General features: G+C 42.9%; 1 protein-coding gene across 5 annotated transcripts in view; it reads right to left on the reverse strand.

Moving 5' to 3' along the window:
- Positions 1 to 24,326, reverse strand: part of oxr1a (oxidation resistance 1a) — a 588,813-nt gene that overhangs the window by 230,631 nt on the left and 333,856 nt on the right. For all 5 annotated transcript variants that reach the window (XM_080193724.1, XM_080193727.1, XM_080193723.1 and 2 more), the window contains one exon: positions 9,455 to 9,607. In XM_080193724.1, the coding sequence (XP_080049850.1) occupies positions 9,455 to 9,607 (153 nt within the window). The remainder of the gene's footprint in view (positions 1 to 9,454; positions 9,608 to 24,326) is intronic.

Consider the following 24,326-nt stretch of genomic DNA (forward strand, 5'->3'; position numbering starts at 1 on the left):
GGAGGGTAATAAATGTAAGCCCGCTACTCAAAAAGGGAGATAGGGAAAAAAGCAGGGAAGTATAGACCCATGAGCCAAATGGGGGAAGTTGCTCGAGTCCATTATCAAGGGTTTCACAACTCAGCGTTTGGAACTCAGTGATATAATCAAAGTCAGCATGGACTTACAAAAGGGAAATCATGTTTGATGAATCTGTTTGATTTTGTTTTGATTTATTCTTGTCACATGCATTAGCATAGAGTGAAAGGTATTGCATGCTATGCAAGGTATACTGTTCACACAGAAGGAAAGGAGAGAGTGCAGAATGTAGTGTCACAGTCAAAGCTATTTGAATCTGTTGGAATTCTGTGAGGATGTAACTAGTAGAGTTGACTGAGGAGAACCAGTGGATGGACATGGGTTATTTAGACTTTCAGAAGGCTTTCAACATGAAAGATTACTATGTAATGTTAAAACAGATAAGATTACAGGTAATATCTTGAGATGGATAGAAAGTTGGTTAGCAGATAGGAAGCAAAGTGTTTGCATTAATGGGTCCTTTTCCGATTGGCAGTCAGTGGGGTTCCACAGGGATCTGTGCTAAGAATTGTTCACATCATATATCAATGATCTGGAAGAAGAAACTGAATATGTTATCTCCAAATTTGCAGACGATTCAAAGTTGGGCAGGAGGGTAAGCTGTGAGGAGGATGTGGACAGGCTGTGTGGGCATATGCATGGCAGGAATAGTATATTGTGAATAAATGCGAGGTTATTCACTTTGGTAGCAACGTTAGGAACGGGTGTAAATTGAGAGAAGTGGATACTCAGCAAGACCTTAGTGTCCTCATGCATCCATCGCTGGAAGTAAGCATGCACGTACAACAGGCAGTAAAGGCAGCAAATGGTATGTTGGCCTTCATAGAGAGGATTCTGTGCTTGGATCCCAACATTGTTTATTAAGTATTTCGAAGTGGCAACGAAACATATTAGCTCCAAGTTGCAGATGATACAAAGTTGGGTGGGAAGGTGAGCTATGAGGAGGATGCAAAAGTACTTGAGTGTGATTTGGACAGGCTGAATGAGTGGGCATATACATGATATATGCAGTATAATGTGAGTTAGTGTGAGGTTATCCACTTTGGCGTCCCACACGTCTTCAAAATCACTAACGTACCCCTCTTTAAGAAAGGAGGGGGCAAAAGATGGGACATTACAGGCCAGTTAGCCTGACCTCGATCGTTGTGAAGATTTGAGAGTCCATTATTAAGGATGAGATTTTGGAATACTTAGGAGTGCATGGAAAATAGGGCGAAGACAGCATGGTTTCACCAAGGGGAGGTCATGCCTAACAAATCTGTTAGGATTCTTTGAGGTGGTAACAAGCAGGTAAAACAAAGGAGAACCACTGGATGTTATCTACTTGGATTTCCAGAAGGCCTTCGACAAGGTGTCACACGAGAGACTGCCGAATAAGATTAGATTCCACAGAGTTAGAGATAAGATACTAGCATGGGATAGAAGACTGGCTGACTGGCAGAAAGCAGACAGTGGGATAAAAGGGTTCTTTTTAGGATGGCAGTGGTGACTAGTGGGGTTATGCAGGGGTCAGTGTTGGGACCACAACTTTTCACTTTATCCATCAATGATCTAGATGCAGAAACTGAGAGCATTGTGGCTAAGTTTTCAGATGATACAAAGATAGGTTGGGGGGACGGTAGTACTGAGGAGGCAGGAAGGCTACACAAAGACTTGGACAAGTTAGGAAAGTGTGAGATTTTGTACTTTGGTAGGAAGAATCAAGGTGTGGACTATTTTTGAACTGAGGAGAGAATTCAGATATTGGAAGCACAAAGGGGCTTGGGAATCCTAGTCAGGGTTCACTTGAGGTTAACTTACAGGTTGAGTTGGTAGTTAGGAAGGCAAATACAATCTTCGCATTCATTTCGATAGGACTAAAATACAAAAGTAGGGATGTACTGCTAAAGCTTAATGAGGCTCTGGTCAGATCACGTCTAGAGTAATAGGAACAATTTTGGGCCCCGTATCTAAGGATGTGCTGGCCCTGAAGAGTGTCTAGAGGAGGTTCACGAATGTGACAATACCATTATTTTAAGAAATGTATTTTAATTAAGGCTGGGACCTTAACAGTAATCTTCACATCCTCTTTGACCACAGGCAAGGTTCTAGAGAACTGGAGAATAGTCAACGTTGTTCCCTTGTTCAAGAAAGACAGGGATACTCCACGAAATTATAGGCTGGTGAGCCTGACATCAGTGGTGGGTAAGCTTTTGAAGAAGGTATTGAAGAACAGGATGTACACATATTTGAAAGAAAATGCACTAGTTAGTGACAGGCAGCATGGTTTTGTGTGGAGAAGGTCATGTCTCACCAACTTGAAGAGATGACAAAGATAATTAATGAGGAAAGGGCAGTGGATGTAGTTTATATGAACTTTAGTGAGGCGTTTGACAAGGTACCACATGGCAGATTGGTACAAAAACTAAAATCACATGGGATTTGAGGTAGACTGGCTAGATGGGTACAAAACTGACTTGGTCATAGAAGACAGAGAATAGCACTGGAAAGGTGTTTTTCAGAATGGAGATCTGAAGCAAGCGGTGTTCCGCATGAATCAAAGAACAAAGAAAATTACAGCATAGGAACAAGCCCTTTGGCCCTCCAAGCCTGCACTGACCATGTTAGCCAACTGAACAAAAGCCCCTGACACTTTGGGGGACATATCCCTCTATTCCCATCCTATTCACATACGTGTCAAGACGCCTCTTATAAGTCACTATTGTATCAGCTTCCACTACCTTCTCTGGCAGCAAGTTCCAGGCACCCACTACCCTCTGTGTAAAAACTTACTTTGTACATCTCCTTTAAACCTTGCCCTTCACACTTTAAACGTAATAAATGACTTTTTCACCCTGGGAAAAAGCTTCTGACGATCCACTCTGTCCATGCCCCTCAATCTTGTAGTCTATCAGGTTGCCCCGCAATCTCTATCATTCCAGTGAGAACAAACCAAGTTTCTCCAACCTCTCCTCATACCTAATGCTCTTCATGCCAGTCAACATCGTAGTAAATCTTTTCTGGCCCCTCTCCATCCTTCTGGTAGTGTGATGACCAGAATTGAACATTATATTCAAAGTGAGGCCTAACTAAGGTTCTATAAAGCTGCAACACGACTTGCCAATTTTTAAAGTCAATGCCCCGACTGATGATGGCAAGCATGTTATATGCCTTCTTACTCACTTCTCCACCTGTGCTGCCACTTTCCTGTACACCTGTAAACCCAGAGCCCTATGCCTATCAATACTCTTAAGGGTTCTGCCATTTACTGTATATGTCCTATCTATATTAGACCTTCCAAAATGCATTACCTCACATTTATCCAGATTTGTCAGATTAAACTCCATATGCCATCTCTTCGTCCAAGTCTCCAACTGATCTATATCCTGCTGTACCCTCTGATGGTCCTCATCACTATCAGCAAATCCACCAACCTTTGTGTCATCCGCAAACTTACTAAACAAACCAGTTACATTTTCCTCCAAATTGTTTATATATATTACAAACAGAAAAGGTCCCAGCACCGATCCCTGAGGAATGCCGTTTGTCACAGCTCTCCATTCAGAAATGCAACCTTCCACTGCAAACTTCTGACTTCTATGCCCAATACAGAAAGAAGTCTCACAACACCAGCTTAAAGTCCAACAAGTTTATTTGTAGCAAACGCCCCAAGCTTTTCAAACACATCAGGTGACAAAGGAACGTGTTCGGAAAGCTTGGAGCGTTTGCTACAAATAAACTTGTTGGACTTTAAGCTGGTGTTGTGAGATTTCTTTCTGTTTTCTCCCAGTCCAACACTGGCATCTCCACATCATGACTTCTATGCCCAAACCAGTTCTGTATCCATCTTGCCAGCTCACCTCTGATCCCATGCAACTTCACCTTCTGCATCAGTCTGCCATGAGGGACTTTGTCAAAGGTCCTACTGAAGTCCATGTAGACAATATCCACTGCCCTACCCTCTTCGTGACTTCCTCAAAAAACTCGATTAAGTTAGTGAGACGTGACCTCCCCTTAACAAAACCATGTTGCCTCTCACTAATACGTCCACTTATTTCCACGTGGGAGTACACCCTATCTCAAAGAATCTTCTCCAATAATTTCCCTACCACTGACATAAGGCTCACCAGCCTGTAATTACCCGGATTATTCTTGCTATCATCCTTAAACAAAGGAACAACACTGGCTATTCTCCAATCCTCTGGGACCTCCCCTATAACCAGTGAGGATGCAAAGATTTCTCTCAAGGCCCCAGCAATTTCCTCTCTTGCCGCTCTCAGTATTCTGGGGTATATCCCATCAGGCCCTGGAGACTTGTCTATTTTAATGTTTTTCAAGAACCCCAATACCTCCTCATTTTTGATCTCAACATGACTCAAGCTATCTACACACCCTTTCCCAGACTCATCATCCACCAAATTCTTCACTTTGATGAACAATTATGCAATGTAATCATTTAAGACCATGCCCATTTCCTCTGGCTCCACACACAGGTGCACTCAAGGACTGGGGAGAGAATCTACCTTCTCCCTGGCTACCTTCTTGCTCTTTATATATATAAAAAAAGTCTTGGGATTTTCCTTAATCCTGCTGGCCAATGACTTTTCATGACCCCTTTTAGACCTAAATTTCAAAGAACAACACAGCACGGGAAACAGGCCCTTCGGCCCAACGAGCCCGCGCCGCCATCCCATTGTTCTTAAGTTTCCTCCTTACTTAAGTTTCTTTCTACTTTCCTTGTATTCCACACTTGCTTCATGTGTTCCCAGTCTCTTAACCTTGACAAATGCTTCTTTTTCCTCTTTGACTAGGTTCACAATATCTCTCACTATCCAAGGTTCCCAAAACTTGCCATACTTATCCTCTATTCTTACAGGAACGCGCCGGTTCTGAATTCCTATCAAATTACACTTGACAGCCTCCCACATGCCAGATGTTGATCTATCCTCAAATATCTACCCCCAATCTACATTCTTCAGTTCTTGCCTATTATTGCTGTAATTAGCCTTCCCCCAGTTTAGCACCTTCACTTGAGGACTGCACTTGTCTTTATCCATAAGTACCTTAAAGCTTACTGAATTGTGACCACTTTTCCCAAACTGCCTCCTACTGAAATGTCGACCACCTGGCCGGGCTCATTTCCCAATACCAGGTCTAGTATGGCCCCTTCCCTAGTTGGGCCATATATACATTGTTTCAAGAAGACCTCCTTACAAACTCTACCCCATCCACACCCTCTAGCACTAAGCGAGTCCCAGTCAATACAGGGGAAGTTAAAATTTCCCACCACAACAACCCTGTTACTTTTACACCTTGCCAAAATCTGCTCCCCTGTTGGCTGTTGTATGGCCTAAGTAAACCCCCAACATTGTGACGACACCCTTCCTATTCCTGAGCTCTACCCGTATCGCCTCGCTGTATGAGCCTTCCGAAGAGTCTTCCCGCAATACGGATGTGATATCCTCCTTAACCAGTAGTGCAACTTCCCTGCCCCTTTTACATCCCCCTCTATCCTGCCCGAAACACTTGTATCCTGGAATGTTAAGCTGCCAATCCTATCCTTCCTTCAACAAAGTCTCGCAAAAGCATTATTGTTCCAAGTATTAATCCAAGCTCCAAGTTCATCTGCCTTACCTGTTACACTTCTCACACTGAAACAAATGCGCTTCAGTCCATCAGACCTTCTTTCAGTAGCAACCACACCCTGAGTCTTACTAGGCCTACTCTCTGGTTCCCCTTCAGTTAATTCACCTTTGCTCTGGTTTCCAACCCCCTGCCAAAGTAGTTTAAATCCTCCCATGTGACACTAGCAAACTTTCGGCCAGTTCAGATGCAACCCGTCCAGTTCAGATGCAACCCGTCCTTCTTGTACAGGCCCCATCTGCCCTGGAAGAGAACCCAAATGGTCCAAATATTTGAAAGCCTCCCTCCTATGCCAGCTGTTTAGACACGTGTTGCTCTGTATTATCTTCCCAATTCTAGCCTCACTGGCACATGGCACAGGGAGTAATCCAGAGATTACTACCTTTGAAGTCCTGCTTTATAACTTTCTACCAAACTCCCTAAACTGCTGTTCCAGGACCTCATCACTCTTCCTACCTGTGTCATTAGTACCAATATGTACCACAACCACACACTGGCTGTTCACCCTCTCCCTTCAGAATGTTTTCTGTTTGTTCAGACATATCCTGGACCCTGGCACCAGGGAGGCAACATACCATCACGTCCACAGAAGCGTCTATCTGCATCCCTAACTACGGAGTCCCCTATAGCTATTGCTCTAGTACTCTTTATTCTTCCCTACTTAACAACAGAGCCGTGGCTCTGGCGGCGGCTGCTGCTGCTGTTATCCCCTGATAGCCACCCCCACCCCCCACCAAATAGTATCCAAAACGGTATACTTATTAGAGAGAGGGACAACCACCAGGGATTCCTACACTGACTGCCTGCCCCTTCTAGCAGTCACCCATCTATCTGCCTGCACCTTGGGTGTGACCACGTCTCTAAAGCTCCTATCTATGACACTGGGACCTTTGTTGTTTGTGGTATATATAAATAATCTGGAAGAAAATGTGCGCGATCTGATCAGTAAATTTGTGGATGACACAAAGGTTGGTGGGACTGCTGATAGTGCCGAGGAATGTCGGAGGATACAATAGGACATAGGTAGGTTGGAGACTTGGGCACAGAAATGGCAGATAGAGTTTAATTCAAACAAATGCAAAGTGATGCGTTGTGAAGAATCAAAGTTAGGTGTGAATTATACTGTAAATGGCAGAACCCTAAGGAACATTAATACACAGAGTGATCTGGGCATGCAGGCCGACAGTTCCCTCAAAATGGCAACAAAGCTGGCCAAGATGATTATAGAATCATAGAATCTATGGCACGGAGATGGGCCTTTGGCCCAAACTGGTCCATGCTGACCAAAATGTCCAAGCTAACCCTGTTTGCCTGCATTTGGCCCATATTCCTTAAAACCTTGCCTATCCATATATCTATCCAAATGCCTTTTAAATGTTGTCAATGGCCCTGTCACAATTACTTCCTCCGGCAGCTCATTCCACATACGTACCACTCTCTGTGTAAAAAAGTTGCTTCTCAGATTCCCATTAATTCTTTCCCCTCATAACTTAAATCTATGCTCTCTAGTTCTCGATTCCCCAACCCTGGGAAAAAGACTGAGCGCATTCACCTATCCATGCCTCTCAGGATGTTATTCACCTCTATAAGGTCACCCCTCAGTCTCCTATGTTCCAAATAAGTTCTAGCCTGTCCAATCCCTCCCTGTGACTTAGTCCCTTGAGTGCTGGTGACATCCTTGTAAATCTCCAGTTTAATAACATCTTTCCAAGGCAACCAAAACTGAACACAATGCTCCAGGTACTGCTTCACCAATGTCCAGTACAACTGCAATATAACTTCCCAACTTCTATTCTCAATGTCCTGACTGATGAAAGCCAGCATGCCAAAAGCCTTCTTCACTGCCCTCTCCACCTGTGACTCCACTTTTAGAGAACTGTGCACCTGAACTCTAAGGTTCCTCTGTTCCACGATACAGCTGAAGGTCTTACAATTCACCATGAAAGTCCTACCTTGATTTGACTTTCTAAAATGCAACACCTCACACTCTATTGAACTCTATTTGCCATTTCTAGGCCCACTTCCCCAGTTGATCAAGATGCTACTGCAATTTTTGATAATCTTCCTCACTGTCTAGGTTACCACCTATTTTAGTGTCATTTGCAAATTTACTGATCATGTCTTGTACATTCTCATTCAAATCATCGCAGTGCTGCTCAGTTTTTACCATTAAGCTACTCCCAACTGCCCGTGTTTGGTCCATATCCCTCTATATCAATCTTACCCCTATAACTGTCCAACAGTTTTTTAGAAGATAAAATTGTACCCGCCTCTACTACTGCCTCTGGCAGCTTGTTCCAGACACTCAGCACCCTCTATGTGAAAAAATAGAGAAATGGGCCCTCTGGACCCTTTTGTATCTCTCCCCCCCTCACCTTAAACCTGTGCCCTATAGTTTTAGACTCCCCTACCTTTGGGAAAAGATGTTGACTATCTACTTTATCTATGCTCCTCATTATTTTATAGACCTCCATAAGATCACCCCTAAGCCTCCTACGCTCCAGGGGAAAAAGTCCCTGTCTATCCAGCCTCTCCTTATAACTCAAACCATCAATTCCTGGTCGTATCCTAGTAAATCTTTTCCGCACTCTTTCTAGTTTAATAAAATCCTTTCTATAATAGGGTGACCAGAACTGTACACAATATTCCAGATGTGGCCTTACTAATGTCTTTTGTACAACTTCAACAAGAGGTCCCAACTCCCGTATTCAATGTTCTGAACAATGAAACCAAGCATGCTGAATGCCTTCTTCACCACGTAATAAAAGAAAATTACTACGGATGCTGGAATCTGAAACCAAAAGAAAAAATGCTGGAGAATCTCAGCAGGTCTGACAGCATGTGTAAGGAGAGAAAAGAGTTGACTTTGAATCCAGATGACCCTTTGTCAAACATCAGCTCAACGTTTAGCCCACTGAATCTGCACCAACCACAATCCCACCCAGGACCTATCCCCGTAACACCACATATTTACCCTGCTAATCCCCTGACACTAAAGGGCAATTTATCCTGGCCAATCCACCTAACCCACACATTTTTGGACTGTGGGAGGAAACCAGAGCACCCAGAGGAAACCCACACAGATACAGGGAGAGCATGTAGACTCCACACAGACAGTGACCCAAGCTGGTGATCGGACTCAGGTGCCTGGTGCTGTGAGACTGCAGTGCTAACCACTGTGCCGCCCAGATTATTCCTTCATTTTGCCAACGATCATTGCAGCATTGTGTTAGATACAACAGCGAAATAAAAACCAAACCAAAATTTACAATATCCCAAACAAAGGTCAGCCGATAGTGCTAATCAGTGTTGATGTGTCTAATACTTGCCTGGCCTAATTTTCTGAAGTCCTGCTACTCTACCAACTGCAGCATGGTTTCAGAGGGCTGCTTACTTTCAGTGAGGGAGTAGCTGTGCCTGCCTTTACTCATAATGGGAGGAAACAAATGCTCAGTTGGAGCACTCTAGAAACGTTTGAATTGATACAGATAAGCCAAAAAATATTTTAAAATGCTGCAGCATCTAGTATTTCTCACCCCACTCCTCTATCCTGGTATATGATTCCACCATCACAAGTTGGCTTTTTGCTCAAATGGTCACTCCAAACATTGAAGACAGAAAAGCTACTCATCCCACACCTCACTTGAGAGCCACTCCTGAGCAACAAAATTATGGGAAAATTTGCATAACACACTATCTGAACAGACAAGGAAACACTTAAGTAGACAGATTAAATGAAAGTCAGAATAATTACCTTCCCATCAGTTACATATCTGCAAGTAATTTTGAGAAATTTTTCAGTGAAGGCTTCCTCTTCCTCAGAGGTGGACGATACCACTCTAGCAGGTCGAATGCAGCTGTGTGCTGGTGAGCAAGTTGAATCTTTGTGGTGAGCATGTTCCACATCCTGAAATCACACAAATTTCACAGATTGACACTGAATCTTGGGAGTAGGCAGATATACAATATGTAAATCCAATCTTATACCAACCAGCAATCTTAACTGGGCTAATACCAAAAGACCATAAACAGAAAGTAAAGTTATGCTGAGGGAGAACCTTATCATAAATCTGACATTCTTCAATTACTTTTAATTCTTTCTAATTTATGATCTGACCCAACTGGCAGTTGCCACGCATTCATAATGCCAGTAAGATAGGGACATAGGGAAGAGAGAGAAGAAAGAGCAAGGCGAGGGGAAGTGAGAACACAAGAAACGGAGTAGCAGTACGCCCTGTTCTGCCATTGAATAACATCATGGCTGATCATCAGGACACATCTCCCTGTGCAATCCCCATATCTGCTGATTTCCTTAGCAATCAAAAATGACATCTTGGACTTAAAATACTTAATGAGTAAAGATCAACAGCACCTAGTGGTAAAGAGTTTGAAAGCTTCTTCTCAGTGAAGACATTTCTTATCATCTCAGTCCCTACTTTGACATGAGGAGCCCATGTTTTAGACTCTGCAGTCAAGTAAGTAACCTTATCAAGAATTTTACATATGTCAATGAGATCACTTCTTATTCTTCTAATTATTAGAGAATATAGGCCCTACAGATAGGGCCTACTGTGACCGTCAGCAGGACTCCAGGATGGTATGTTACCTCCCTGGTTCTAGAGTCCGGAATGTCACTGAATGGCTGCCAGGCATTCTGAATTGGGGGGGTGATAAGACAGAGGTCCTAGTACATCTTGGTATCAATGACATAGATAGAAAGAGGGTTGAGGCCTTGCATCAAGAATTCAGGGAGTTAGGCAGTGGATAAAAAGCAAGACCTCTTGGTTTGTAATCTTGGGATTACTCCCAGTGTCAAGTGCTAGCAAGCACAGAAATTGGAGGATAGTGCAGATGAGGGCACAGCTTAAGAGCTGGTGCAGGAGGGAGGGTTTTAGATTCCTGGATCACTGGGACCATTTTTGGGGAAAGGTGGGACCTATACAAATGGGACGATCTTCATCTGAACCAGAATGGGACTAACATCCTTGTTGATGTTTTGCTAGTGCTGTTGGGAGGAGTTTTGACAAGGAGAGAGAACACAGGCTGTTAGCAGAATAAGGGAATGGAATTATACAGCAAAACAAATAAGTCAGAGAGAGTACAGCTGTATTAAATTTCAAGGGATTAAGGCCAGGCTGGATGACCTCTATTTTAACACCTGAAGCATTGCAGGTGAAACGGATAAGTTGAGGGCAATGATTGACACATGGAAGTGTGACTTGGTAACCATCACAAGAGATATGGTTGAAGGAAGGACATGATTGGCAACTCAACATTCCAGGATACAGAATCTTCGGACGAGACAGGGGAAGAGAGAAGAAAAGTCATTGTATTATCAGTTAAGGAGTCAGTTAATGCAACGAGGAGAGATGATATCTTGGAGGGGGCAATTTAGCATGGCCAATCCTTCCTAACCCACACAACTTTGGACTGTGGGAGGAAACTATGGTTAATGTTCAGTTAAAGAGTAATGTTCAGTTAAGAGTTTTAAGTTAGGTAAAAGAGTTGTAATGTTGCAACTGTTATAAACTCAATACCTGAAGTGTTAAATAAAGGGAAGATTGTTAAAAGAATCTGAGTCGACCCCTGTCTTTGGTTTGTCACATTAAACTGTAATGTTTGGAAAGAGTTTACATTGCAACTGAATAATAATTGTCTCCATAAAGAATACCAACAACATCTAATAGAACAATAACAGAACTTGGATAGTATCGGATATAATAGACTTGGGTCTTGTGGTAGAGCAACATACCACTCCTTTTATAGGTTCATAATGAATCGTCCAATTGTAAGATGAATTCAAGACTCTGGTACGTTCCATAGATTTATAGACGTTTATAGCACAGCCCTTTTGGCCTACTCTGTCCATGCTAGTCAACAAAGATCTGACAACACTAATCCCATTTTGCAACACTTGGCCCATAGCCCTAAAGGTTATGGTAGGGTAAGTGAGTATCTAAGTACTTAAATGTTACAAGAGTTCCTGACTCAACCACCCTTTCAAGTAGTGAGTTCCAGATTCCTACCAGTTTCTGATGAAAAAGTTTCTCAACTGGTGAATGGCAGATAGAGTTTAATTTAGATAAATGTGAGGTGATGCATTTTGGTAGACTGAACCAGGGCAGAACTTACTCAATTAATGGTAGGGCGTTACAGAACAAATAGATCTGGGAATACAGGTTCATAACTCCTTGAAAGTGGAGTCACAGGTGGACAGAGTGGTGAAGAAGGCATTCAGCATGCTTGGTTTCATTGGTCAGAACATTGAATACAGCAGTTGGGACATCTTGTTGAAGTTGTACAAGGCATTGGTAAGGCCACATTTGGAATACTGCGTACAGTTCTGGTCACCCTATTATAGAAAGGATATTATTAAACTAGAAAGAGTGCAGAAGAGATTTACTAGGATGCTATCAGGACTTAATGGTTTGAGTTATAAGGAAAGGCTGGATAGACTGGGACTTTTTTCTCTGCAGCGTAGAAGGCTAAGGGGTGATCTTAGAGGTCTATAAAATAATGAGGGGCATAGATCAATTCCATAGTCAATATCTTTTCCCAAAACTCTAATCTAAAATTAGTGGGCATAGATTTAAGGTGAGAGGGGAGAGATACAAAAGAGTTCAAAGGGACATTTTTTTTCACACAGAAGGTGGGGAGTGTCTAGAACAAGCTGCCAGAGGTAGTGGTTGAGGCTGGCACAATTTTGTCTTTGAAAAAGCGTTTTGACAGTTACATGGGTAAGATAGGTATAGAGGGATATGCGCCAAATGGGACTAGCTTAGGGGTTTAAAAAGAGGGCAGCATGGACAAGTTGGGCTGAATGGCCTGCTTCCATGCTGTAAACCTCTATGACTAACTCCCCTTGCAGCCTTCTACTTTTTGTCTTAAATCGATGCCCGTGGTTATTGGCCCCCTCTACTAATGGAAAAAGTGCCCTTGTATCCACCCCATCTACACCCCTCATAATATTTTACACTTCTATCAGACCTCTCCTCAACTTTCGCTGCTCCAAAGCAAACAGCCCAAGCCTATCCAATTTTTCCTCATAACCTTGACCCTCCAGCCCAGGTAGCATCCTGGTAAAGCTCCTCTCCAATGAAATCACATCCGCTCTATAATACTGCAGTTGCGACCTAACCAGTGTTTTGCACAGTTCTAGCATGACCTCCCTGCTCTTATAATCTATGCCTCAGTTAATAAAGACAAGTATCCCATATGCCTTCGTGACCATCCTATCTACCAGCCCTACCATCTTCAGGGATCTGTGGATATGCACTCCAAAGTCCCCCTGATCTTCAGTACTTACCAAGGTCCTACCATTCAAAGTGTAATCCTTTGCCTTATTAGACCTCCCCAAGTTCATTACTTCACGTTCCCTGATTGAATTCCATTTGCCACAGCTTTGTCGACCTGACCAGTCCATTAATATTGTCCGGCAGTCTAAGGCGATCCTCACTCTTCACCACCACACCAATATTCATGTCATCCATGAACTTCATGATCATACCTCTACATTTAAGTCCAAGTCATTAACGTACACCACAAGTAGAAAAAAATCCAATGCCAAGCCCTGTTGCACCTCACTGGAAACACAGAAACATCCCTCTCCCATCACCCTCTGCTTCCTGCCCCCTAGCCAAATTTGAATCCAATATGCCATTTTACCTTGGATCCCATGAGCCTTTACTTTCTTGAACAGCCTACCACGAGGGACCTTATTCACATATCTTGCTGAAGTCCACATAGACAATATTAATTGCATCATCATCTTCATCAGGGTTAGCTCCTCAAAAATTCAAGTAAGTTTGTCAAACACAACTTTCCTTTAACAAATCCACGCTGACTATCCCTAACTAACCCATGTCAATCTGAATGCAGATGTATTCTCTCCCTCAGAACTCTTTCTAGTAACTTGCCCTTCACCACGGTGAGACTGACTGACATTCAATTTCCTGGTCTATCCGAACCTCCCTTTCTAATAATGGGAGACAATATTAACTGTCCTCTAATCTTCTGGCACCTCACCTGTGGCCAGAGAAAATATGAAATGACTGTCAGTGCTCTTGATTTCTCCTCCCTTGCCTCTCTCAACAGCCTAGAACACATCTTATCTGGGCCTGCAGATTTATATACTTTTACAGTAGCTAAACCTGCCTATACCTCCTCTTCAGACAAATGTTTGGTAATGCATTTTGGAAGATTTAATGCATATAGGAATTACACAGTAAATGGTAGAACCCTTAGCAGTATTGACAGGCAGAGAGATCTGGGCATACATGTCCACTGATCACAGAAAGTGGTAATGCATGTGGATAAGGTAATCAAGAAGGCATACGGCATGCTTGCCTTCATCAGTAGGGGCACTGAGCATAAAAATTGTCACGTCATTCTACAGCTGTACAGAATCTTAGTTAGGTCTCATTTTGGGTACTGTGTACAATTCTGGTTGCCACACTGGGTGCTTTAGAGAGGGTACAGAAGAGGTTTACCAGGATGTTGCCTGGTCTGAAGGGTATTAGCTATGAGGAAAAGTTGGATAAACTCTATTTGTTGTCACTGGATCGACGAAGGTTGAGGGGTGATGAAGGTTTACAAGATTATGAATGGCAATAGACAGAGTGGATAGTCAGATGCTCTTTCTTAGTGTAGAAAAGTCAAGTACTAAGCAACATGGGTTTAAGGTGCATGGGGAAAAGTTTAGAGATGTGCGAGGTGAGTTTTTTTTTTACACTGAAGGTGTTGAATGTCTGGAACGTGCCACCTGGGGAGGTGTGGGAGCAGGTACGATAACAGCATTTAAGGGGCATTTACACAAATACATGAATAGGATCGGACTGGAAAGACACGAACTCTAAGTGCATAAGGTTTTAGTTTAGTTGGTATCATGATTGGCACAGCTTGGAGGGCCAAAGGGTCTGTTCCTGTTCTTCGTTTTTTGTTCTGCGTTAATTTTCTCTATAATTTTACACACTCATTCACCCTGATGTCTACGCCTGTGTCGTCCTTTTTCATTGTGAAGACCTGTCTGTGTGGACTTTGCATATTCTCCCCATGTCTGCATAGGTTTTGTCCAGGTGCTCTGGTTTCGTCCCACACTCCAAAGATTTGCAGGTTAGGTTGAATAGCCACGATAAATTGTTCCTTAGTGTCGGGGAACTAGCAGGGTAAATATATGGCGTTACGGAGATAGGGCCTGAGTGGAATTGTTGTCAGTACATGCTCGATGAACCGAATGACCTCCTTTTGCACTGTAGGGACGCTATGATTCAATGCAACGTATTCACTGAGGACTGCACCCACATCTTCCGGGTTCACATATACATTACCTATAAGATCCCAAATCAGTCCCACTCTTTCCCAATTACTTTCTTGCTCTTTATATATTTAAAGAACCTCTTTGGGTTTCCTTTATTCAACCCACCAATGCTGTTTTCTGCATTCTCCTAACTTTCCTAGTTTCCTTTGTTATGTATTGTATTGTAAAGCAATGCACCTTTATGTGATTAATCAGATGATGTGTTGTAACATTACCAGAAGGATTTAGAGGTTTTTAACTCTCTTCCACGTTGGACTTCAGTCAGCTAACACCTTGTAAATAAAGTTGCATTGGTTTGTTTAATTAATCCATCCTTTTTCCTTGTCAAATCAGTGAAACCGTTACAAATACACAAGGAGAAACTGGCAACAGGATTAGTTTTAATTGACTGGATTTTGAAGTTTTTCTTTTAAACTGCAACTTCACCTGATACAGAGCATTGATGTTAGGATGGCGAAAGGAAAAAATTCAGCAACTCTGCAAAAGGCTGAAACACCGTCCACTGCAAGAAAAACTATGGACAGCCTTCAAAAACAAGAGTTTGCTTACTGTTTAGCAGCTGGGTGGATCCTCGCGCTCATTAAAGAGAGGAGGGAGAGAGAGAGCATGTGCATTTCTATAAAGGGAAACTGCTACTCTAAATAAAAAAGAGGAGGGCAAACAGGACTTACAAGTCTCCTTGTTTAGGGAACAGAAATGTGATGGCCTACCAAGAAGTGGTTTGAAAAAATGTTTTTCCAAAACTGCAAATCCAACCAAAACAAAAGAAATAACAGAGAAAAAAGGAGGAAAAATTAAGAAAAGTACTGCAATTTAATAAGCGCTAACTATAATGGTGGACAAAGAGCTCCATGAAGTTGAAAATATTGAAACATGGCTTGACCAGCTACCTCAAAAAGGCTAATACCAGTTCTCCCTGTCAGGTAAGAGAATCAAATATCAGTCCCTATCTCTAGAGCTAAGTCCAAGTGTTTAGATCTCTACACTATAGCAATAAATCTCTGTACATTTAATGTGGAGTAGTTAGTTAGTTGTGTGCTTTTTTATTCTTGCATAGTTTGGGGCTTATACTGTTCAGAATAAAGTTGCAATTTCAGACTGAATTCAGGTCATGTCTCTGACTCATTTATCCGGTCACACTTCTTGTCCATAAAACAGGGCTTTTTTTTTGTACAGCAACAACTGGCGTCCTTAGGTGGGATGCGAATTTAAAATTGGTCTCACCTTGCGTCCAATCCATAATGTGATAGGGAAACAGCCTGTGTTGGGTGGAGAATGGGCGAAAAGAAATTCCACTGACACAGGCAGGGGTGTCATACAATGGTTTAGTCATTGGGTGGCGCCAATAGATTACTGTTAGCTCTCTAGCGACAATAGTTTTTACTCACGATTGCAAATCGTGGATTCAGCACACACTGATTTCACTGCACAGAATTCGGATCTGTCAGTAAATCAGGGATTGGTTATGCACCAGAATGAACAGGAGTCTCACTGAAAATTTATTGGTATTCAACTGAGCAGAAATCCGTTTCTCTTTAAAAGAAACGATAAAGGAAATGATTTAGCGATATGATCGGTACAACTTATGGGCTGAAGGGCCTGTTTGTGCTGTAGTTTTTCTGTTTCTATGTTCTATGAAACAAGGAATCTCACAGAATTTCCTCACTATTGAGTCCATGCATTACTAGACAACGGACCAGAATGGGCTTGGTCTTTGTGATAATTCCTGAAATGAGAATGGCCAGACTGGCAGCAGCGTGCAGAGAATTTTGTAAGAATAGAGACTGCAGGGCAATGTTTCTGGGAAGATGCACTTCATAAGCTCGGGAAATAAACTACCAAAATTACCGTGTATAACAGTAACTGCCTGTTTAGTTGAGCTTCACAACATCAGATTAAAGTCCAACAGGTTTATTTGATAGCAAAAGCCACCAAATAAACTTGTTGGACTTTAACCTGGTGTTGTGAGACTTCTTATTGTGTTTACCCCAGTCCAACACCGGCATCTCCACATTATAGTTGAGCTTGCACAGAAAGAAGAAATCAGGAGGGAGAAGCAGAAAGAAACTCCAAGTATAGACAGGAAATAAGGGAACTAAAGCAAGCGTTTCAGTTATGTCTTGACCAGAGAGTGCAAGTAGTTGAAAAATGTGAGAAAGATTGGAAATTGTCAAATGGGAGATGGAGCACCACCATCAGCAGCGACACTGTCACTGTTCCAGGACAGTTTGAAAGGCAATGCGATTTGGTGTTTCAGAACAAAACTACACATAGGCGGAACCAAATCCAGTGCAAGGGCAGTTTCCACACTTGGTTCAAGAGCTTGATGATTTGCAGCAATCCTAAATATTATGGTTAAGGCAAAACAGAGTGGGCGATATTTGACAGCAAACCACATTAAAGCAGGAAGTGATAAATAGCCTGAAGAATCAATTGGAGTGGAGAAGGGTGATCATTTCAGCCATGAAGGCTGTAAATTGAGAGGTGATAGCACAGCTGATTTGTTTGAGGTAAAGAGGGAACCATCCCCGTATAGAAAATAGGAGGATACGGATAATCAAAATTAAGAGACCTAGTATTAACCCCCATCTGGCTCTGTATTCAGTTCAGACTGAGGCTCCAGTTAAAGCCTCAGCCCCACTGGCCACTATCCAGCCCCTGCCTATGAACTATGTTAAAACTGAATGGATAGTGGAGAAGGGGAAGGCTAAATGCAGCATTAAATTAGGAGCTTCGGACCCAAGGACAATAGCTGAGGGAATCCCACCCAGCATTGCACACTGAGACGACACTATACATTTTTTGGCATATTGAAGGGCAGGAAATGGAGGGACAACGCCGATGTTTAAACCCTGATAAAGTCAAAATACTGTGGTTGCTGGAATCCGAAACAGAAACAGAAAACGTTGGGAAATCTCAGCAGGTCTGACAGCATCTGTGGAGCGAGAACAGAACCAGTGTTTCGAGTCAGGGTGACCCTTCGTCAGAGCCAAAGACAAGAAAAATCAGACAAGATTTACACTATGAGGGTGGGGGGAGGACTATAAATGAAAGGAATGGCATAGACAAAAAGGCTATGGGAATGTAAATGGTCATGATAAAGGTTGAGAATGGTGCTAATGGCATCCATTGAGAGATCAGAATGTGTGAGTAGCAGAACAAAGGTGCAAAGTGCAAAACAAAATGGAAATCAAGACTTTAGAAGTGGAAAAATAAAAATAAGAATATAATGTAATAAAAATGGATGAATAAGATGAAAAGAAGAAATGAAATAAAATAAGCGGAAATGGGGTGAAGATAGAGGGGAAAGTTCATGCTCTGAAGTTGATGTTCAGTCCAAAGGCTTCCGAGTTCTTCCAGTTCACATTGGGCTTCACTTGAACATTGCAAAAGACTAAGGATGGATATTTGGACAGGTGAGTAGGGTGGTGTGTTAAAATAGCCTCACCTCTCCTCAGGATGTAAAACATTATGTGAACGACTGCATTGTTTGTGCTCAGAACAATTCAGACAGATATGCGAACAAGGGGGAATTAAGAACAATTGCCCAGTAGAGGGTCCCGGTAGGAACTTACAAATAGGTTACATAGGTCTCCTACTATCCAAGAGAGGGGTTTAAAAATTTGTGCTGGTAATCATTGACACTTTTTTCAGATAGGTTGAAGCTTTCCCGAGCAGAAACAAAACAGCAACCAGAACAGCTGAGATTTTAATCCATCACAGGACAATCTTACTGGCTCACCACACTGGTCAATCGGTGCGGCATGCTGATAAGACTGGGCGAGAGGCCAAAAATTGGCCTTTACTGTGCCAATTTGATGTAAAGTACTGGGAACTTCATATCACTGATAGGGAAATTGTTGGAAAAGATTCTTAGGGACAGGACGTACTCACATCTGGAAGACAACAGGCTTATTAGCGATAGGCAGCGTGGTTTTGTGAAGGGAAAGTCATGTCTCACAAACTTGGACTCACAGGATAACAGCGTAGAAAACAGGCCTTTTGATCTTTTTTATTAAACCATGAAGCTAGTTCCAAATGCCCACATTTGGCCCATATCTCTCTACAGCCATCCTACCCATGTAATTGTCTAAATACGTTTTAAGAGACAAAATTGTACATGCCTCAACTACTACCTTTGATAGCTTGTTCAGGACACACACCACCCTCTGTGCGAAAAAGAATTGCCCCTCTGCACCCTTTTGTATCATTTCCCTCTCATCTTAAACTTACGCCCTCTAACAAAGAAAATTACCGCACAGGAACAGGCCCTTCGGCCCTTCATACCTGCACTGACCATGCTGCCCGACTTAACTAAAACCCTCTACCCTTCTGGGGACCACGTCCTTCTATTTCCATCCGATTTGTGTGTTTGTCCAGATGCCCCGAAAAAAAAATCACTATCATATTTGCTTCCATTACTTCCCCCAGCAGCAAATTCCAAGCACCCACCACCCTCTGTGTAAAAAAAAAACTTGCCTCGTACATCTCCCTTCAACCTTGCCACTTGTACCTTAAACCTATGCTCCCTAGTAATTGACTCTTCCACCCTGGGAAAAACTTCTGACTGTCCACTCTGTCCATGCCCCTCATAATCTTGTACTTTCATTAGCTAATGCCCTCCATACCAGGCAACATCTTGGTAAATCTTTTCTCTACCCTCTCCAAAGCCTCCACCTTTTTCTGGTAGTGTGGCAACCAGAATTGAAGACTATATTCCAAGTGTGGTCTAACTAAGGTTCTATAAAGCTGCAACATGTCTTGCCCATTTTTAAATTCAGTGCACCGGCCGAAGAAGGCAAGCATGCTGTATGCCTTCTTGATTACCTTCTCCACCTGCACTGCCACTTTCAGTGAACTGTATACCCGTACATTCAGAACCCTCTGCCTATCAATACTCGAGTGTTCTAAAACTATAAGAACATAAGAAATAGGAGCAGGAGTAGGCCATCTAGCCCTTCGATCCTGCCCCGCCATTGAATAAGATCATGGCTGATCTGAAGTGGATCAGTTCCACTTTCCCGCTTTCTCCCCATAACCCTTAATTCCCTTGCCTACCAAAAACCTATCTACCTGTGACGTAAATATATTTAGCGAGGTATCCTCTACCTCTTCAACGGGCAGAGAATACCAGAGATTCAACCCCTTTGAGTGAAGAAGTTCCTCCTCAACTCCGTTCTAAACTGCCCTCCCCTTATCTTGAGGCTGTGTCCTCTAGTCCTGCTGTCCTTTCTGAGCGGGAAGAATCTCTCTACCCCTACCCTATCCATCCCTTTCATTATCTTATACGTCTCTATAGGATCCCCCCCTCATCCTTCTAAACTGCAACGAGTACAGGCCCAGTCTATTTAGTCTCTCTTCATAGTCCAACCCCCTCATCTCCAGTATCAGCCTAGTGAACCTCCTCTGCACTCCCTCCAAGGCCAATATATCCTTGCGCAAGTGCAGCGACCAAACTGCACACAGTACTCCAGCTGTGGCCTCACCAGTGCCCTGTACAGTTGCAGCAAGACCTCCCTGCTTTTATATTCTATCCCCCTCGCTATAAAGGCCAGCATCCCATTCGCCTTCTTGATCACCTGCTGCACCTACAGACTGGGTTTTTGCGACTCGTGCACAAGGACCCCCAGGTCCCTCTGCACCGTAGCATGCTGCAGCTTTTCGCCCTTTAAATAGTAATCCCGCCTACTATTATTTCTGCCAAAGTGGATAACCTCACACTTGCTAACATTGTACTCCATCTGCCAGGTCCTCACCCACTCGCTCAGCCTATCCAGATCCCTCTGCAGACTTTCCACACCCTCTGCACAATTTGCATTTCCACTCATCTTTGTGTCATTGCCTTGTGTTCTGCCAATTAATATATATTTCCAATCTGTATTAGACCTTCCAAAATGCATTACCTCACATTTTTCTGGATTAAACTCCATCTGCCATCTCTCCGCCAAGTCTCCAACTGATCTATATCCTGCTGTATCCTCTGATGGTCCTCATCGCTATCCACAAATCCATCAATCTTGGTGTTGTTTGCAAACTTTCGAATCAAACCATTTTCCTCCAGATCATTTATATATATTACAAACAGCAAGAGGTCCCAGCACTAATCCGAGGGACGCCACTTGTCACAGCTCTCCATTCAGAAACATACCCTTCAACTTCTACCCTCTGTCTTCTGTGACTGAGCCAGTTCTGTATCCACCTTGCTGGCTCACCTCTGATCCCATGTGACTTTTACCGTCTGCCATGACAGACCTTGTCAAAGGCCTTACTGAAGTCCATGTAGACAACATCCACTGCCCTACCCTTACCAATCACCTTCGTCACTTCCTCCAAAACCTGATCAAGTTAGTGAGACATGATCTCCCCTTCACAAAACCATGTTGCCTCTTGCTAGTCCATCCACTTATTTCCAAGTGGGAGTAAATCCAATCTCGAAGCATCCTTTTCAATAATTTCCCTATGAGTGATGTAAGGCTCACTGGCCTGTAATTACCTGGATTATTCTTGCTACCCTTTTTAAAGAAAGGAACAACATTGGCTAATCTCCGATCCCCTGCGACCTCTCCTATAGCTAGTGAGAATACAAAGATTTCTCTCAAGGCCCCAGCAATTTTCTCCCCGCCTCTCTCACTATTTTGGGATGTATTGCATCAGGCCCTGGGTGACTTGTCTACCTTACTGTTTCTCAAGTACCCCAATTTCTCCTCCTTTTTGATATTTTTCTAGTTTTTTTCTGATTTTAATTTTTTTTTAATTTAGATGCCCCTACCTTTGGGAAAAGATGTTGACTATCTAACTGATCGATGCCCCTCATTATTTTATAGAACTCCCAAAGATCACTCCTAAGTCTCCTACACTTCAGGGAAAAAGTCCCAGTCTATTCAGCCTCTCCTTATAACTCAAACCATCAAGTCCCAGTAACATCCCAGTAAATCTTTTCTGCACTCTTTCTAGTTTAATAACATCCTTTCTATAATAGGTGACCAGAACTGGACACAGTATTGCAAATGTGGCCTTACCAACATCTTGTACAACTTCAACAAGACGTCCCAACTCCTATATTCAATGTTTTGACCAATGAAACTGGCTGAATGCCTTCTTCACCATTCTGTCCATCTGTAACTCCACTTTCAAGGAGCAATGAACTTGTATCCATCAATCTCTTTGTTCTGTAAATCTCTCCCAACACCCTACCATTAACTAAGTCCTGCCCTGGCTCAATCTACCAAAATGCATCACCTCGCATTTATCTAAATTAAACTCCATCTGCCATTCATCAGCCCACTGGCCCAATTGATTAAGATACCCGTTGCCATCCTAGATAACCTTTTTCACTGTCCTCCAGTTTGAAAAACAACCCTTTATAACCACTCGGTCTTCTGTCGTCAAGCCAATTTTTTTATCCATTTGGCTATCTCGCCCTGGGCCCCATGAGATTTAACCTTATGCAACAACCTGACATGCGGTACCTTGTGAAAGGTTTTGCTGAAGTCCAACGTCAACTACACTGCTCTCATCTATCTCCTTGATTATCCGTTCAAAAAACGCATTCAAATTCATGAGACATGATTTCCACACTCAAAGCTATGCTGACTATCCCTATTCTCATCCACCTCCTTGCCCTCTGCCTGCTATCCTGCACCCACACCTGCCTTTCTTCCTCCCCCAACGCTCCCCCTCCCCCAGCCTTGCGCAGCCTTCCTTGTTTTCATCAAGTCTCCAGGTTGAACTTCTGTCCATTGGAGTGGCAAGTCCATGAGCAGGCCGCAGAGTACATTTAAAAGACCAACCTGGCATGGAGCTGGAGGTCATAAGCATTCAACACAACAGGAGCAGTGCAATGGGGAGAATTTCAAAACGTGTTTACGCTGGTGTATTTCCGATCTTTTGGCTCCCATATAATCCCATATTCCAGCCTACCACCAAACCTGCCATGGTGGATTGGCAGAATTCCACCCTTCGTATTCACTTGGGTAGAGTAACCCAATTCAATATCAGGACCCACTGAAAAGCCTTAGGAAGGTAGGGTTATTTTATGACTGACCAATGGCAAGAGATTGGGGAGTGGCAGTTGAAGGGAGAAGATCAGATGATGATTTCTTCATTCACTAAACAATCAAGAGTGAAAAGCATGTACCAGATTGACACAATTGTTTCAGCTTGTAATCTGTTTTGCTGACTTCTAAGTATTATAATTTTACGACGCAGTTATATCGTAAGGTTGGTCTTAATGTGATCGCATTTAAAATGGTATGGTTGAGGAATGTTGCAAAGATCAGCACAGCCTCTCCACCCAGGCCTTTGCTGCAACCAGCAGGAAATCTGGATGTTTCCCGCTGGCATTAGTAGCGTCTGTCAAGTGGGATTCACCCACCATTAGTATTTAAAAATAGGCATAGCACAAAACACATCAGCAAGCCTGTCTTTACAGAGATCGGGGCGCCATTTTTAAAATGCTCATAAACATTCTTATTATGATTGACAGGTTGGATCAATTTTACTTCCTGTTTTCTAACTTGCCTCTGGGAACAAAACCAAATACTTGAGGTGCATTCAACCGTGAAGGTAAAGAGAAACAAACAAAGCTCCTGAGTTGATTTAACCTATCAAAGGCTATGTAAAGGTACCAGGGAATGAAAGTAAAGGTACTGGGGCATGAAACTGAATGAACACAAAGTCTTTCATGGCATATGAACTTTCCATAAAAATCAGAACCTCGATAAAAGAGTGTTAAAAGATGGGGCTAAGTGAGCAGGTCTGATGAAATGAAGAGGTTCTTGAGGCTTAATGGATTGTATCAATGAACAACCTGCTCTGCTCTGGAGCAATCAGAGCAGTTTAAAGTGGTTAGGCTACACCTGCTAGTCATTCAGGTTACAAAAGAACCCCCCCACCCCTCAGTGAAACTGACATTTTCTGTCGGTCAAGGGACTTCAAAGAATCCTCTCATACTTGGGACTTGTCAGAGAGAGAGAGAAACCTTCTGCAGGATGGCATGCTGCTGTGATTTTGAAGCATACCAGGAGGCCAGAGCATCTGGATTCAAACCCAGTAATAGCATGCTAATTACATTTTCTGCATATCAATTAGGTTTCTGTCTGCTTTAGGCAGGAACCTGATGAAGGACAGTGGGGCAGTTGAATGACCACAGGTTTGAGGCCTGTCACAACTTTTTAACCCTGAATTCTGATTCAACATGCGAGTGGTGACCCTGCCTTCATTAAATGTGAGTGGAGAATCACCCCATTAATGTCTTGGATGTATTAAAGAGGAGGGGATTCAGGGGTGCTGAATCTAGAATAGTACAGCA

The sequence above is a fragment of the Carcharhinus amblyrhynchos genome, chromosome 8 (genome assembly GCF_965287045.1).
Source record: "Carcharhinus amblyrhynchos chromosome 8, sCarAmb.v2.hapA, whole genome shotgun sequence".
Lineage (NCBI taxonomy): Eukaryota > Metazoa > Chordata > Chondrichthyes > Carcharhiniformes > Carcharhinidae > Carcharhinus > Carcharhinus amblyrhynchos.